The 15030-nt window shown below is 34.1% G+C and overlaps 1 protein-coding gene across 1 annotated transcript in view; it reads right to left on the bottom strand.

Moving 5' to 3' along the window:
• Positions 1 to 15030, bottom strand: part of LOC115214024 (dnaJ homolog subfamily C member 25 homolog) — a 52605-nt gene that overhangs the window by 36795 nt on the left and 780 nt on the right. The window contains exon 2 of the mRNA XM_029783045.2: positions 4415 to 4443. Coding sequence (XP_029638905.2) covers positions 4415 to 4443 — 29 coding nt within the window. The remainder of the gene's footprint in view (positions 1 to 4414; positions 4444 to 15030) is intronic.

Genomic DNA, 15030 nt, shown 5'->3' on the forward strand with positions numbered 1-15030 from the left:
TTCTTTCAGATGAGCTATATTGTTGTTTAAATTTTGGCCAAGAGAACTGTTATACAGGATGTAAAGTTCGTACTTTTTGGCTAGGATGTTTTGTTGGTGTGATCGGCCACAAAATCGACCTCGTCCTCCACCAACATTACCTATTTCTTTATTACCCACAAGGGGCTAAACACAGAGGGGACAAACAAGGACAGACAAACGGATTAAGTCGATTATATCGACCCCAGTGCGTAACTGGTACTTAATTTATCGACCCCGAAAGGATGAAAGGCAAAGTCGACCTCAGCGGAATTTGAACTCAGAATGTAATGGCAGACGAAATACGGCTACGCATTTCGCCCGGCGTGCTAACGTTTCTGCCAGCTCGCCGCCTAATCCTCCACCAACATTACCATGTAGTCAATGCCACCGACTCTTCTATGCAAGAATTGGTCAACTTAGTCATCAATGCCATCACCATAAAAGTAGCGTTCAGCAAAGAAGAAACTAAGTTCTCAGATACAGGATAAAACTGATGTCGATTGTCCACCAGGGTGGTGCATCACCATTATGGTTTTGTTGTCATCCACTCATTGCAAATAGTTAATAGATGAATGCAAGTTTAATAATTCTTTTAATTTTTCTTGAAAAATTTTCATTTAGATAATTAAAAAAAAACGTTTTTTAAAGTTAACTTCAACATAAAATAACGTGACATACTCCAGCTGCACATAAAGTAAGCTGGGGAAGGAGATATAATGAAATGATGTAACCTCTCTCACATAACTGCAGACATTGTGCATGCAATTTTTTTTAAAGTTTGTAATATTTTGCTTTGTTTTCAACATTTTACTATAAGTAATAATTATTGTGTCAAGTATATTTATGCTGGTCTGGCTCCCTGCCTACAACAATCAATCACCCATCATAATATGGCTGCATTTGAGAGGACAATTTTTTGATACATCTAAAAATGTGGGGGGAAAAAGCATGTTTGTGATATGCAGGCAAATGCAGGAATTACTGAGCCAACAAATACTGAAATACTGGGGAGAGAAAGAGAGTTCAAAGCCTTCTGTACTCAGAGGTCGTAGATTTATTCATAGTGCAAAGAAAGTTTGAATTGGTTAGACTAGCTAGATAAATTATTAAAAGATTCCTTAGGCAAATTACAGGCTTAATGTGAGAACATCACCTAACCAGAGGGAGCTATTCAATAAACTGCTAGGTAATAATCCTTCATAAAAAAAAACCCTAAAATTTTTCTGTGTCAGAGAAACACTACAAATGCAAAATTCCTGAAAGGTTTAAAATAGTGATGGGGTTGTAAATGAGCATAAAATGAATGAGTAACTGGAACAAAAAGGGCAATAGCTTTGTTTTTGTGCAAAACCAAACATTCCCATACTGAAATAAGGGTATGAACCTAGACAAACATCAAATTTATATGTACTACTTGTATTTCATCATTATCATTTAAATGTCCATTTTTCCATGCTTGTACAAGTCAGAAGTAGATTTTATACAGCTGGATGCCCTTCCTGTTGCCAAGTAAGGTAATATTTTTCTATGGTTAGACAAGTTTTAGCAGAATATTGGAAATGAATGACTGCGTGTATGACATTAACCCTTCATTAAGACAAGGAAACACAAACACACACAAGAGGCTTCTTTCAGTTTGTCTACCAAATACTCTCAAAGTTTTGATTGACCTAGGGCTATAGTAGAAGACACTTGCCCAAGGTGCTACACAGTGGGACTGAACCCAAAACCATGTGGTTGGGAAACTGTTTGCCATATATTCATAACAGCTTCCATCATCTAACCAAGCAGACACAGACAACACAAAATGTCAAGTAGAAATTGTATAGGCTATATATATATATATATATATATATAGACAAAATTTGGCATTATGCTTTTAACAAGTACCTGCAGAAAAAGTGTTTAGCCCCCGAAAACATTCATGCTAACATGGTTGCAACACTAGAGAATGACACTCCAGCTTTATCAACAGCACAAAAGTGGGCAGCTGAATTTAGGAGGGGAACAGAGAGTCTTGAAGATGACCCAACGTCTGAACATCCTGCAAATGTCAACACCAATGAAAACATTGATCGTGTTCACCACATGGTGATGGATGACAGGCAATTGGCTATAAATCGAATAGCCAATGCTATGAGAAAGTTGCATGAGAGACTTGAAAATATTCTGCACTATGGCAAAAGTTTCTGCTCAGTGAGTACCATGGCTTCTGACACCTGATCAAAAGCGCACTAGGCTCATCACATCATAGGAAAATCTGACACTGAAGCAGATCCAACTGGTTTCCTAATCCAAGATGAGTGCTGGGTTCATCACTTTGAGCTAGAGACAAAGAAACAATCCATGCAGTGGAAACACACCACCTCAACTGCTCCAAAGAAGGCCAAAATCGTTTCACCAGCAGGAAAGGTGATGGCCTCCGTCTTTTGGGATGCAAAACGCATTGTGTTTATTGATTATCTTGAAAAGGGCCACACCATCAATGGAGAGTACTGTGCCAACTTGCTGAGGCAGTTACAAGAGGCTATCAAGACCAAAACCCCAGGAAAATTGTTTCATCAAGACAGTTCACCAGCACACAAGTCCCTGGTTTCAAAGGCTGCTCTGCATGACTGTCACTTTAAATTTGTTGATCAGCCTCCCTATTCTTCTGATTTTGCCCCATCTGACTATCATCTGTTCTCCAACATGAGAAAAACACTTGGCTGGGAACCACTTTCATAATGATGATGATGTCATATTTGCTGTTGATGACTATGTTGACCAACAGGATGGAAGCTTTTAAACCAAAAGGGAACACTCCAACCCCAATAGAAAACTGTGTGAACTGCAATGTGGACTATGTTGGAAAATAAACCTCATTTGGTTACATTCTATGAGAGTATCTTGGTTAGCTTATGAACTTTTCAGCCAACCCTTGTAGGATACTTATCAGCTAAATTCAAAAGCATAAAGTTCCATGATGATTTTTGAAACCAAACTATGCCAGTCTATTAACCTAGAGAAATGCCTATGGTTGTTGGCATAAGTTCCCAAACCATATTCCAGCATTCAGTTGAGATTCAAGTGAGTAGAGTATTTTGCCCATATTCTACTAACTGGCTGCAGTCCTCTATCTGAAACTAGTAAAAGAGTATATACGTTTTGAAAGTTTTCCTTCAACATGGACTTGGCTACAACAATTAAACCAAACTAAATAACCAAAGAACATGTGTGTACTTATATATGGTCACAGGTTCCAAATCAAAAGCAATATTTAACTATTGCCATTGAAATCCTAACCACAAAGTTCCTACAAACACCAACAGAGCATTACACTACTCATTATAAGTCATAAATGTGCTTGAGTTTCACAAATAGAAACCCATCATCATCATCATTTAATATCCACTTTCCATGTTGACATAAGTTGGATGGTTTGACACAAGATGGACTGCATCAAGCTCCATTGTCTGCCTTGGCATGGTTTTCGTATCTCGATACCCTTCTTAACATCAGTTACTTTACAGAGTGTACTGAGAGCTTTTTACATGGTACTAGCACCAAGTAACTTGCTAAGAGGTGGTGTAGTATTGAGGGAGGTGGCATTATGCCAAATGATGAGAAGTCAGAGTATACGATAGAGGCATAGAAAACAGTTTTATACATTTTATATTGTTTTACACATTTTTATATTACCTCATTTTACTTACCTGTTGCAAATATATGTATGAGGCTTTCAGGGAAAGTAATCTTTAACAGACTAGAGAATGATTCCTCTTTCATTCAGCTAACACTATGGAAACCAAATTTGAGAACAAAGCCCCACAGGTTCCTTGGTATAAAGCCTTCACTATTTTTCAGCTGGTAAAAGGATAGAAGTAGATATCTGTACAAATGAGTATATATAGCTGGCACACTATGTATTTTTTATGCTGCTTTCGCAGCATTCCCATGACTCTCTGTCACCATCCAATTCCATTATTGTGAATTTAAATTGGAAGTTTGAGTCCGTGTGAATCTTTCTTCACCTGATTACACAGGTATGGACGTCACCCCTAAGGATGCGTTGCAGTCACCCTCTTGACGGAGCTCACTGATCCTGACCATTGATCTTCTAGGATTCCCTGCTCAACATCAATGAAAGAAGCACCATTGGCTCACTTGTGCTCTTCCACTACCTCTTCCCAATCTGCCATGCTGCAGTCCCATGATTATGCTGTATCCCTGGTAGGGTAGCTGAATGGGTGTTGTTCTTTGCCAAAGTGCAGCCCATATCTATGCAGGGTACAATCACCACTCTGTGAGCTATTTTCAAAATGCCTGCACGCTATGTAATTATATGATTTGCAGACTTATCCGACCCATTTTATAAGTGAACAAGTTTCCACAGAACAGTGGCAATACTCACCTTTGTAGCTTCTCTTGTTGTCTGAAGCACTGAAATGAAATACAGAAAGAGCATTAGATATATTTATATGTTGTTGTTTGTGTGTGTGTATCAATTTTACATATGCTTTTCCAAGCTGGCAATGGTTGGACAAAATTCAACACATTGACGGTCCTTTGTCACCTTATTAAAGCCTAGCAGCCCCACATCAGCCCTTACTTCTCCCCATATTTTTATCAATTTTCATTCCTGTTGCTTTTGCAACACACAAGTCTCTTTGAAGAGTTTCTCTGACACAAAGTATTACAGCTGGTGCCATTACACAGGTACACACACTATGATATACAGAAATCAGTAAATGTTTTGTTTACCTGATTTTTTCAACTAGGCTCAAGGATGTCCAGGAGTCTTGATGACTGACAAAACCAAATTAGATTAAGACTCTTCACCTACTCTTCCTTAGCTTCCCAATGCATATTTATCATCAACCACTCTTCAACCCTTGTTCTTTCTTCTGTTTGCCCTCTCACCTATATCCCATCTCTAACCATTCCTCACTCTTCCCATACATTCTTGCAACCTCTATGCACCTACACTCCCTACTCAACTGTCCCCATTCCTATTCTCATTATAATTTGAGAGTCCACTAGGAGATTTTATCACCACTATCTTTTTCCAGCTCTACCCCCCTCTTTTATAATGGCCCCTTCTCTCAAACTTTATCCTTTCACCTCTAAACATAAAGCCACTTTCCTCTTTCTGGAGCAACACTCAATTGAAAGGATCTTAGTCTCACTAGTGCTGGTACCATATAAAAAACACCCTGTACACACTGTAAAGTGGTTAGAATTAGGAAGGGCATTGGCTGTAAAAATGCCAAACCAGTCAGTGAAGCACAATACAGTCTTTAGGCATATCAAATCTTCCACCACATGCAAGCATAGATGATTTAATATTAAAGAATAATTCTTTGATTTAAAAAATTTTTTGAGCTTTAAACCCGTGGTCATGGTGGGGTGAATAATGACGATAAAATATATAAATGCATAGACTATAATGTATATAAAGAATATCCAAATATAAATGCAATTTATATACTGATATATTTAAAACTATTATATATATAATTATATATAATATAATCGAAATCGATCAATGGAAATCGATCAATGGAAATTGCAGATGTGTTACCAGTGCCGGTGGCATGTAAGAGAACTTTCCGTTTCGCGACCGTTGCCAGCACCGCCCCGTTTCGTGTCCGTTGCCAGCCTCGCCTGGCCCTCGTGCCAGTGGCACATAAAAAGCACCATCCGTTCGTGGCCGTTTGCCAGCTCTGTCTGGCACCAGTGCGGGTGGCACATAAAAAGCACCCACTACACTCACGGAGTGGTTGGCGTTAGGAAGGGCATCCAGCCGTAGAAACACTGCCAGATTTGACTGGGCCTGATGAAGCCTTCTGGCTTCACAGACCCCAGTAGAACCGTCCAACCCATGCTAGCATGGAAAACGGACGCTAAATGATGATGATGATGATGATGATGTGGCTGAATGATTAAGTTTGCTTTGGAACCACATGGACAGTGTAGGCTGACATCCTATACTATAGCTGCAGATCGGACCAATACCTTTGAAGTTAAAAGCAGTGGATGGAAACCAACGTGTGTGTAAGAGTGAAGAGGTCATATTTCCTCTCATCTTCACTGGTGTTCCCTGATTATAAACAAAAAATCACTGTTCATACTGACAGTATTAGATTGTGATAGAGATAGATTGATGGTGACAGATACACATTTGTAGCTCTAAAAGTGAACTTATTTCTCATAGCAAGTTATATTTTATTATTTACGGACAACACTGTCCTTGGGATGCAGATTTTGAAAATCAAACTTATTTTTCTCAAAGACAAATTAGAATTTTTATATTAAATGCCCAAAGTTATATTTGAATCAAATTGTACATGGGCATGACAATTTTAATTTGAAAAAAAAAATGTTCCAAACTTTTGGCCACAACTGTGTATGTGTATATATATCTATATATATATATATATAATATAATCGAAATCGATCAATGGAAATCGATCAATGGAAATTGCAGATGTGTTACCAGTGCCGGTGGCATGTAAGAGAACTTTCCGTTTCGCGACCGTTGCCAGCACCGCCCCGTTTCGTGTCCGTTGCCAGCCTCGCCTGGCCCTCGTGCCGGTGGCACATAAAAAGCACCATCCGTTCGTGGCCATTTGCCAGCTCTGTCTGGCACCAGTGCGGGTGGCACATAAAAAGCACCCACTACACTCACGGAGTGGTTGGCGTTAGGAAGGGCATCCAGCTGTAGAAACACTGCCAGATTTGACTGGGCCTGATGAAGCCTTCTGGCTTCACAGACCCCAGTAGAACCGTCCAACCCATGCTAGCATGGAAAACGGACGCTAAATGATGATGATGATGATGATGATGTGGCTGAATGATTAAGTTTGCTTTGGAACCACATGGACAGTGTAGGCTGACATCCTATACTATAGCTGCAGATCGGACCAATACCTTTGAAGTTAAAAGCAGTGGATGGAAACCAACGTGTGTGTAAGAGTGAAGAGGTCATATTTCCTCTCATCTTCACTGGTGTTCCCTGATTATAAACAAAAAATCACTGTTCATACTGACAGTATTAGATTGTGATAGAGATAGATTGATGGTGACAGATACACATTTGTAGCTCTAAAAGTGAACTTATTTCTCATAGCAAGTTATATTTTATTATTTACGGACAACACTGTCCTTGGGATGCAGATTTTGAAAATCAAACTTATTTTTCTCAAAGACAAATTAGAATTTTTATATTAAATGCCCAAAGTTATATTTGAATCAAATTGTACATGGGCATGACAATTTTAATTTGAAAAAAAAAATGTTCCAAACTTTTGGCCACAACTGTGTATGTGTATATATATCTATATATATATATATATATATATATATATACATATTATACATTCATACACACATTACATATATCTTAATAATACTAAAACTCTAAGAGATGTTTGTGTGTACCCAAAATATCTCAGAAATAGTATATCTTATCTTAATTAGCTTTGCATATTTATTTTCATACTTACCTTCGGCAGTGCAATATAAATTTTTGTAACATTTGGACCTCTATTTATTAATGAAAACGATTACCCACAATTTTTGTTTTTTATTTCTTGACAAAAAAAAACATGGCTTCCATGACGTCAATACACACACATATAATGAATGTCATGGCTTGTCAATCAACACAAATACATGTCCGCTATCTGTAACATATACACAAACACAGCCTTCGCACTCTCTAAGAAAAAAAATGCCAACTTTTTGACATACACAATATTTTAATAATTTAGAAATATTTTTAACAGAATGATTTCAAAAATGTAAGTTGTTTGCACAGTAAATATTTGTATTTTAGCTTTCTTTAAACAGACAATATTTTAATGTTTTTTTATATTATATTCAAGTGAATGGTGATCTTTTAGATATCCTTAATTATAATTTTAATAATAATTATTACCTATGAGGTTTTTATAAAAAATAAATGGATAAAAAAAAACCGTGGCCACTACAGGCAAGTAGGAGAGCAAAATAACATTCAAACTAGATTAAATTAAGTTAAATTAAATTAAATTTAGACAAGTAAATAAATGAGTGAGTGAGTACGATAACTAAAGCAATATGACTAAGGGGATATGATCTTAAGAGACAGCATAAGTAAAATATATATCTATCTTTCAGGGGAATCAGCTATATTGTTTAAACATAATATAGAAGGACAGAGAATTCATTTTTGTCAGAAGGCGTAATAAGGAGGATTTTCTGACAAGGGACAACAAATGGAATGAACCGGATCAATTGCTTGTTTTTCTGAGTTATAGTTTATTGCTAAAACCTATACTAGTAAAATATAAAATTATGGATATAAATTATTAAATGGATGGCACTGACTTATAGCATTAAATTATTTAAGTGCTTAGTTCAGTATTTAATTTAAAGAAGGGCAGTAGTTTGAAGAAAAATGTTTACATGTATATATGTGTATGTATATATATATATATATATATATATATATATATACACACACACACACACATATATATATATATATATATACACTTACACACACACATACATCAAACGGTAAATCCGTGTAAATTTAAAGGCGGCGAGCTGGCAGAAACGTTAGCGTGCCGGGCGAAATGCTTAGCGGTATTTCGTCTGCCGTTACATTCTGAGCTCAAATTCCGCCGAGGTCGACTTTGCCTTTCATCCTTTCGGGGTCAATAAATTAAGTACCAGTTACGCACTGGAGGTCGATGTAATTGACTTAATACCTATGTCCGTCCATGTTTGTCCCTTCTATGTTTAGCCCCTTGTGGGTAGTAAAGAAATAGGTAAATCCGTGTACATATAAAGTGGGGTAACCCAAGCATTTCCAGCTAATAAATTAAATAATTGATTCTGTATTTGGATAATATTCAATTTAGGTTCGAGGGAAGAGGAAATAGCAAATGTAGATGCAGATAGGTGTTTTATTCGGGTAAATGCGGTAGCTATGGAGTGAGACATCTACGACTTCTGATGTATTAGGCAGTTTAGCTTTAGTAAATTACACTATATTAATCTCAATTACCTGGTTTATTTTTATAATTTAATCCATATATTTTTTAATTTATCCCATTGGATAGTGTTCCATATTGTTATTACTCTGCTCAATTAGTAGGGCGCAATTTAATTGCTAAGTGCTGGTATATATCATTAGCTAATCATGCGTGTATTTTCTAAAAATCCATTAACAGAGGGGTTTCTATCCTTAGAGCATGAGCTGGGTTTATGTATAGTTTTATTAGTAGGAGCATGAGGCAACATACCATTGGAAGACCAGAATGATGGGGTATTCTTATCTGTACCTATCTATACTCATGCTCCAGCAATCATACATATAAAATATATTTACAGATCTCTATATGCTCCTATACTAATTCTAATACTAAATAGATATACATTCACATCCTTATCGATGTATGTACACCATTATATCCATATAAAACCATACTGGCCCCAACCCATACCCTAATCTCCCCACCTGTGAATATATGTATGTATATCTTTCCACAATTATGGATACTTATGTATGAAAACATAAAAAAATCTATGGCTTCATAAATAGTCTATCATATATACCTGCGTAAGCATATGTATATATGCGTACATACATGTCTGAACCTATATCTACATGTACAAACTCTCACACCCACAAACAATATATATATACATATATATATATATACATGCATACACACATATATATATATATATATATATATATATATATATATACTTACATATATATATAGATGTACATACATATATACATACATACATATATATATATATATACTTACATATATATATAGATGTACATACATATATACATACATACATATATATACATACATATATACATACATACATATATATATACATATGTACATACATATATATACATATACACATACATACATACATATGTATATACATATGTACATACATATGTATATACATATGTACATACATACATATATATATACAAACATACATACATACATATATATATATACATACATATACATATATATATATACATACATATATATGATGGCTTCCTCCTCGTTATTGAGTATGGCCATTGCACGAAGCTTAACTGTTACTGGTGCTGTGATCGAATGTGACTTTTTAGCCCAACTAAAGATCTACAATGGCTCATACAGAATTGGCCACTAAAACCTTTACCGGTAATAGCTGGCTGTTGTTGTAACTGGGCTTCATGTACCTTTGCATGTCGTTTAAGTCCTCCTGCCGAATTACACTCTCTTCCACATGCCCGACAGATATGATTATTATGGTGTGTTACACTACCACCAGTGGCTAGGTTGTCACTCATCTGTCTCGTTTTATGACTACGAAGATGACTCTTGAGTCCAGCTTTACCGAGGCAGGGTATTGCACAGACACTGCATGTCAGCATCATAGGAAGACCCTTCCCATCATAAAAAGCACCATCCAAACGCGGCCGATGCCAGCGGCACCTTGAGTGGCTTCCGTGCCGGTGGCATGTAAAAAGCACCAATCCGATCGTGGCCGTTGCGAGCCTTGCCTGGCACCTGTGCCGGTGGCACGTAAAAGCACACACTACACTCATGGAGTGATTGGTGCTAGGAAGGACATACAGCTGTAGAAACACTGCCAGATCAGACTGGAGCGTGATGCAGCCTTCTGGCTTCCCAGATCCCAGTCGAGCCATCCAACCCATGCTAGCATGGAAAACGGACGTTAAACGATGATGATGCATATATACTTACATACATAACTCTATATATATAAACGGCAAAATGTCTGTGTGCGTGTCCTTTCAACAAATCCACAATTTTTCAGTTAGAGGGCTCGCACTTTCTATGGTCATTCAAAACCATCCAAGGGTGCTCATGCACATCTTAACATTTCCCCAGTCACCCCGCAAAGCCATTAAAAAATCAACAGAAGTGACCTTTTTGTGAATTTTTTATCCAATTAAAATGCCTGAAACTTGATACGCCAATTGAATAACAGCTGGCAGCATGTGGTTGGTCGGAGATTTGGACAGTACTCGTGTGTATGTGCGCATGCACGCAGATGTATATGCATGCACTAGCACTGTGACCCAGCGTTGCCGGGTCATAGTGCAAGTATACATATACAAAGATACGTATATACACATACATATATACATACATATACATACATACACATATACATATATATATACACACACATATATATATATATATATATATATATACACACACACATATATATATATATACACACACACATATATATATATACACACAGATATATATATATATATATATATATATACATGCATATAGAAACTAAGCTAAGAGCATTAGATTCTTGGAAGACAGCATCGAATGTATACGAAAACAAGGACGGAAAAAAAGACGATGTTACACAAAAATAATTACAAAATGCACTAAAAATAATTAAAGAAATAATAACAGGACATAACAACAGGTGGCTTTCGACTGGGGATGAATCGAATTCAGCTGCCACATCGATATTGACCCCCGTGTGAAAGTTTTGTATCCCTGCCATAAGGCTTCATTTCCACACACGTCAGCTGAATTCAATTCGTCCCCAGTTGAAAGACACCTGTTGTTATGTCCATACATATATACACATATACATATATATACATAAACACATACATATACTCATATATACATACATATATAAATATATACATATATATACATACATATATATATACACACATATATACATACATATATATATACACATATATATATATACATATACATAAATATATACATACATATATACATAAATATATACATACATATATACATAAATATATACATACATACATATATACATACATATATATATATACATATACATAAATATATACATACACATATATATATATATATATATACGCATACATATATAGACGCAGGAGTGGCTGTGTGGTAAGTAGCTTGTCTACCAACCACATGGTTCTGGGTTCAGTCCCACTGCGTGGCATCTTGGGCAAGTGTCTTCTACTATAGCCTTGGGCCGACCAAAGCCTTGTGAGTGGATTTGGTAGACGGAAACTGAAAGAGGCCCGTCGTATATATGTATATGCATGTGTGTGTTTGTGTGTCTGTCTTTGTCCCCCTAGCATTGCTTCACACCCAATGCTGGTGTGTTTATGTCCCCGTTACTTAGCGGTTCGGCAAAAGAGACCGATAGAATAAGTACTGGGCTTACAAAAGAATAAGTCCCGGGGTCAAGTTGCTCGGTTAAAGGTGGTGCTCCAGCATGGCCGCAGTCAAATGACTGAAACAAGTAAAAGAGTAAGAGTAATATACATACATATATATACATACACATACTTACATATAGATATACATACATACACATATAGATATACATACATATACATATATATATATACATACAAACACACACGTATATATATATATATATATATATATAATTAAATAAATGGAGTTTAATGTAGGTGTTATTGTAATTCTTTTACTTCCGACACCTGTTTCGATGATATCACTGATATTATTCCAAATGAATAAAATAGTGTAAAACAATGTAATCTTCTCTTCAGGCAAGTGAAAAAATGAAATATATCAATAAGACATTTTAACAAAAAATGATGGATATGTATAGTAATTAACTGAACGCTATTAATATTGTTTAGAAAAAGTTATAGGGAAAAATACACACATCTATTTATATAAACATATATACACACACATATATATACACATATATATACATATATATATATATATATACATATATATAGACATATATATATACATATATATTACAAAGTAAGATAGGGGTTATGAAAGTAACCCACTATGGGATATCAGTTATCCAATATACTGCTATCCAAGTTTTAACATATAAATGAATGTACTTTTAGTCAACATTTTATTTGGTTTAGATAAACTATTATGATCAGTTTAACTAACTTTCTGACCCCATATTGTTTTGAAACGGGCCTAACAGATGCGTTTAAATGAATTAGCCAATAGGAAATAGTTCAAGAATTTACGTGACCACACCCTAAACCCTAATATATTTGAAATATTTAATATGCATAGGTTAAATAGCCAATAATTTAAATGACTGCTCCCTAACCCCCAATATAATTTTAAATATCTTTATATATTTAATATGCATACTTTAACGCAAACTTTGGACTAAATCAAACTTGGACATGGAGTTTAAGTTACTACTATGTTTTTTAAAAATTAAATTTATTTGATTATGTGGATGTATTAATTTTAATATCCATATAACAAGAATGTAAACATTGTGAAATCTAATATGCATATTTTGTGGAACTGACCTTACCTGGACTTGTAATTTGGACTGAATGTTTTGGATGCTAGAATTTAACTTATTCGTGTTAAGCGGATGCGTGAAGTATTATTTAGATTATGTTTGTATAATATATTCATACGCAAATATCTTGTTTGTGCATATGTGTATATATATATGTGTATGTGTGAATATTTATACTTAGTACCTTATTTCATGAATTTTTGTTATGTTGTTTAGTATTATCGTTAAAACAACAATACTGTTGGTACTGTTAAAAGTGGTAGTATATATACATTAGAATGCACTTACTGGACTATACAAAGCATGATAATCCAATGTAATGTGATATATGGTTCAATGTTGTTCTTTATGTATTTTGCACATGTGATTACTATGTATGTATATTTGTATATTTTATATGTGGTTATGTATATATATATATATATATATATATATATGTATTTTGAATATTTGTTGTATTATTTATTTTCTTGTTTTTATTGGATAGTAAGTGAAGCATGTTTTTTATACATCAATATTATTATTATACTTTTCTAGTTATGTATATCCTCTGATGAGGCCTTTGGTTATTTAAACATACAAATATAATATTTAATGCCTAGGACTATGTTACAATGGCATCTATAGGCAATTTAAGTTGAATTGACACTTAGCCATAGGCTGAAACAGCTGTAAGGAGCAGTTTATTTGTATTATCTTTATTTTTATTATTATACTATATATTGATGTATAATGTTTAGTTCGATTTTCATGTTCCCATTTGTATAATTAATAAATAATGTGAAATTGTAATATCCGCAAGTTGATGATCAAAATGAATTTGTTTCTCCATTTTCTTATTTGTATATATACATATATATGTATACATGTGTATATATATATATATACACATATATATATATACATATGTATATATATATATATACATGTATACATATATACACACACACACATATATATATACATACATATATATATACATACATATATATATACATATATATAATATATATATATATACATATATATGTATACATGTATACATATATACACATATATATATATATATATATATATATATACATATATATGTATACATGTATACATATATACACATATATATATATATATATATATACATATATATATATATACATATATCTATTTACATATATATATATACACATACATACACATATGTATATATATACATATATCTATTTACATATATATATATACATATATATATATGCATATGTATATACACACATATATATATACATATATACATACATATATACACACATTTATATACTTATACACTTATATATATATACATATGTACACACACATATATATACATTTATATATACATACACATATATACATGTATATATCCATATATATATACGCATAAAAAAATTGAAACTTACTTTTGTAAATGGTTATACATAAACATAATTCTTCGTATAGATAGGTTATATATATATATATATATAAACATACTGCTTGACATAAACGGTGTACATTATGTATATATAGTTCTGTACATTAGTTTCAAACGAAATTCCTATCTAACGGCTACACACTAAATATCGTCTTCTAAGCTTCTTTATTTACAAATCAGGGTTCTATATATCTGTTATATACAAAGCATAATTCTAC

Source organism: Octopus sinensis, linkage group LG7, assembly GCF_006345805.1.
Source record: "Octopus sinensis linkage group LG7, ASM634580v1, whole genome shotgun sequence".
Classification (NCBI taxonomy): Eukaryota; Metazoa; Mollusca; class Cephalopoda; order Octopoda; family Octopodidae; genus Octopus; species Octopus sinensis.